Source organism: Sesamum indicum, linkage group LG1 (genome assembly GCF_000512975.1).
Source record: "Sesamum indicum cultivar Zhongzhi No. 13 linkage group LG1, S_indicum_v1.0, whole genome shotgun sequence".
In the NCBI taxonomy this organism is placed as follows: domain Eukaryota; kingdom Viridiplantae; phylum Streptophyta; class Magnoliopsida; order Lamiales; family Pedaliaceae; genus Sesamum; species Sesamum indicum.
In genome coordinates this window covers 12,653,177-12,657,986 of record NC_026145.1, presented here as the reverse complement: position 1 = coordinate 12,657,986, position 4,810 = coordinate 12,653,177, and the positions used below count along the sequence as shown (strand labels likewise).

Below are 4,810 nucleotides of genomic sequence, written 5' to 3'. Positions count from 1 at the left end.
TGCAAAATAATATTTAATTAGGAGTATTTGATCACAAAATAGGCTAAAATATTATATGAAATAAGTACAAAATGCGATTCTATCAGTCACCCAGACCATTGCATTATGTTTGGTTTTGTTTTTAACTTGTTTTTGGGTATTTTGTGGAAATAGAGAGAGAAAAACAAAGATAAATAAAAATAAGTTAGAGATAGTGTGTATGTTTGGATTTGTTTTTGGAGATAATATAAAATAAGTATGTTATGTTTGATATTGGGTAGAGGAGACAAATGCACTCTAATAATGGATTAACAATATTTTTTGTTAGTTGTTCTATTTGAAGTGATAAATTTAAATACATTATTCAAATAATATAATATATGAATTAACCGCGTAGAATAATTATATTATTTTATATTTTTTAAAATGTTTAATTATTCCAATGATGTAGAAAATATTACGTATAAAATATTAAGTGGTTAAAATAAAATATATTTGTATTTAAAAATCAAATATTTAGAAACAAGACAAAATACTTAGAAACAAGATAAAAATATGGCAAAATAAACAATGACAAACATTGCATCTGTTTTGGGCCATCTCTGAACTCAAGCCAAACATAAGCTTGGAGTTTGGGTGTCGCCCTCTTTCTTGTTCGCCATCGCCCGAGCAGATGTGATGATGGTAGAGGGAGGGGGGAGGAGGCGAGGGGTTGCACAAGGGGGGCTAGTGGGGAAGCGAAGGGGTAGTGGTTGGGCGTGAGGGTGGTGGTGATTGGAGGAGGGGGGTACCCAGTTGGGTGGGTGGATTGGGAACTTGGAGGATTAATTTTATGTATTTTTTTTCAAATGAACTTTTTATAATATATAGTATAGTTTTAATCAATAAAATATCAATTCTCATTTTTTTCATAAATTTAAAATCAAACAATTAAGATCAATTGATTATATCTGAAGGCTCTGGTATAATCAATATAAATTCAATGGTTATTAAAATAAGAAATAATATATATTAAATAATAGTATAATGGTCATTTTATAAAAAAAAATTAACGTTGTTAGTTAGATGCAATTTAGCTACATTTAACAAAACAGAGAGGAGGGTTTTGCCTATTTTTAAAATAGAAAAGAATTTTTAATAAACTTTTTAAAATATAAGAAAATTTTATGTATTTTAGCCTAATCATATAGTCAAATATGGGATACACCCAAAATAACCAAAACCTTTTTTATCCAATCATTTTACCTTCATATACCTTCATGAAGTCAAGTGTGGGATACACCTATATGAGAAATATGTGTACACAATTAATTTAAAAAATAAAAAAAAATATTGTTTTTAAATATATTTATTAATTTTGATAAATAAAAAAAAATAATGAAAAAATTTTGAGAAAAGAAAGTACATAGTTGATCGAAATAATTTAAAAGAAAATGAAAGAAACAAAAGACCCCCTAAAGGCCCACATTTTATAACATCTGATTATAATATTAAACTCCACCATTTTTACCCCAATTAAATATCATTTACAAGTTTGAAATAAAAATTAGAAGTATAATTCAATGCATTAAAAAAAGTTTTACCAACTTCAAAATATATATAAAAAAAATATTAATATCTCCCCCATAAATTTCATATACTAACATGTTATATGTGTAATTCTTTTTCTGGAACCTTCTTTTGTTGCCTGATGTGTGTGTGAATTTTGATGAAGTAGAAGGTTTGGGTTTTTGAATTGGTCTAAACCGAAGGGGACGTTGCAGATAAAAGCGTGCATGTGAATATCCAAACTCCGAGAATCTTCCTCGTGCTGCCGGCACGCGTTTTTACTGGATCTGAGTGAAGCACGTGGCATGACTCTATGCCACATCAGCTCCCCTCTCCATTTCATTGCAAATTAGATTTTTCTCCCACTATTTCCTACTATTTATGTTTCTGACCTACCTTCTTCTACATTTGGATATCTAAATGCTATACTACCAAAGTTGTAATTAAGTGAAACTGATAAATTTAAATTTCACCATAATGGCGTAATTTAAATACAAACTCATTTATAGTAAGTTCTTCTACATGAGTTGTCATTAATTTAAATAAAAAAAGTTTTATAATTATAGAATATCTTTCCAGTGAATTGTTTTAGTCGTCTCTCTATTACATATTTATTTTACAAAAAAAAAGATACTAACTCTGTATTAATTTGAAATTTACCTATAATGTATGTTAACAAAATTTTGATTAATTGATTTTGAATAGGAAAAGAATTAATTTTAGCAATATAGTATGATACAAAAGTAAAATCATGAAGAAATATAGATTATAAATTACGAATATATTATATTATAAAATACAAATAATAGAGGACTCAAAAAGCAAATACAGAAAGATGCGGACATATCCATAATCCCTGAAAAAGGCAAGAGAGATGCCCCAATGGGAAAGGAGGGCCATCTATTACAATATGACTAGGACCAAAACCGACGGCCAAGGAATGGATAAGATTGTCAAACACTGACTGGCCCCATATCACGTCCACACCACAAATAAGGTTAAATACGTGAGACTACGTGTGTCTACGTGTGTGTGGATATATATATATATATATATATGTGTGTGTGTATATATATGTTTACGCAGAAGCACACATCATTTCGTACAGACAACTCTTGTTGTTTGAACACAATTTCATCTTCTTTCTTTCTTCAATCCATTATTGCATTCCAAAAGGTCCACCTCATAACAAATCCTGTTCACTTCAAAATATTTTATATCAATTATTGTATTTGTGTTATAAATAACCATCAGCCGTTGCAATCTTCAACTCGTAGCAATCCTGGGATTGGTCGAAAATCGTGAACATTCTGTGGTTTTTGCATTCTGGGATTTGTTTTGTCAGTTTTTGTTGGGTTGAGTTGAATACTGAAGGTTTTCGTGGAAAAAATGGCTGCCGCTGTGGGATGTGGTTCTGCATTGGGTTCTTGGGCTCAATTGAAGGGAAGAAATGTGAGGAGTAATAATAGCAACGGTAAGAGGAAGGCATTGAGGGTTTCATGTGGCTCTTCTGCTGCTCTGAGTGATCCATATAAGACTCTGAGGATTCAACCTGGCGCCTCTGAATCTGAGGTTAAGAAGGCGTTCAGGCAGCTTGCTCTTCAGGTACTTGCTTCTATCCTTTGATTTCTTCAGTCTTATGTTTATTTGATGGGCTAAAAATGTGTTGTTGCATTAATTTTCGTTGAAATTCTGTAAGCTGAAATTTGGTCCAAAATAGGTTACCTTGATTTGGATAAGAATGTCCAATATATTAAAAGGCTTTTAAAGGATTTTCCATTACAAAAAAACGGGGATCTCGGCTCATTTATGGCTCTCCGCGTTCATATCCATAATCTTGGTTTTAGAAATCTAGAATGGGTTATGCATGGGTATATAAAAATTTGAAATCTTGAAGTATCATTTACCCTTTGCCAACTGAAATCAATCTTGCAAGATAATATATATTTGTATGTGCATAGTTATATTTCCTGATTATTTCTGTTTGACTTTTCTATTTCTTGTGAACTAACTGCTGCTTCAATTGCAAACTTTGGTGGTTTTTTCACCTATTTTATGCACAAGGTAAATAGTTGTATTGCTTAATGAATGTGATTGAATTGCAGTATCATCCTGATGTCTGCAGAGGAAGCAATTGCGGTGTCCAATTCCACCAGATTAATGAAGCATATGATGTAAGTGAACTTCATTTGGAATTCAGTCCATCCTTGAGTCACTTTTTCATGCTGATTATTGTGTTGACCTCTATTTGTATGATCATGCTAATAGAGTATTTAAAGGATTAACTATGTATATATGAAGCATCAATCAGTTATTAATGGTATGAGATGACTTATTGGGTGAATTCTTGTTATTGTGTCTGAACTATGTTTCTGACGATGTTGTCCAGATTGTGATGAGTAATCTACGGGGGGAGTCCAGCACGCCCCAGATGGAGATGTACGAGCATTACGACGCAGATGAACCGATGAGAGGGATGTGCGATGAGGATTGGGACATGTGGGAAGAATGGATGGGATGGGAAGGAGCTGGGATTCGTGACTACTCGTCCCACATTAACCCTTACATCTGATCTCCGGACGAGTTTCATGAAGCGTTGGACGATGTTTGTTTGTTCGGAAAACAACCCCATCTTCATAATGTGTTTATGAAGTTGTGAAGATGGCTGAGGTTGTTTTTTGCTGTACAGATCGATGTTTGTTTCTCCTGCAGTTGTACATAGCATCCCATTTATGTTAACTATATTTCCTAACTAGTATTGTGCCTTTCACTTGTTTTTACGACAAAATGTTGCCTACTCGTATCTGCATGAACCGTCGTGTGGTCTTAGCTCCTTTTCTACTTTTATAAGCGGTCGTGCAATCTTCACTCCTTTAGCGAACAAAATATCGAACTTGGAGTTCGAAACCTTTACATAAATGTGTTATTTGTGGAAAGAAATTGGAAGAATAAAAATTTATTATTTAAACGAACAAAATTGAATAGGAAAGTGGGCAATAGTTAAAATGCACTTGGATTTTATTTCTATTCGTTAATTAAAATAGTATCAAAATGAGAAGGAGATGAATATACAGATATATATACTAATACACTCACAAATAGTGATTAATGTGTTGTTTTATATATTTTATTTTTATTTATAATATATGTTAAAGTGTGAAAGATTATTTATTAAAATACACAGAAACGGCGTGCCACAACTGCTAATCTATACTATATAGGAAGAAAATGCATTTTCTCTCACAAACGGCTATTATGATACCGCAACACCAATTTATTATTA

General features: G+C 32.1%; 1 protein-coding gene across 1 annotated transcript; it reads left to right on the top strand.

Moving 5' to 3' along the window:
* LOC105165230 (chaperone protein dnaJ 8, chloroplastic) lies at positions 2,613-4,282 on the top strand. The gene is made up of 3 exons (XM_011084179.2): positions 2,613-3,132; positions 3,633-3,701; positions 3,917-4,282. The coding sequence occupies exons 1-3, from the start codon at positions 2,917-2,919 to the stop codon at positions 4,097-4,099; spliced, it is 468 nt and encodes a 155-aa protein (XP_011082481.1). The 5' UTR covers positions 2,613-2,916; the 3' UTR covers positions 4,100-4,282.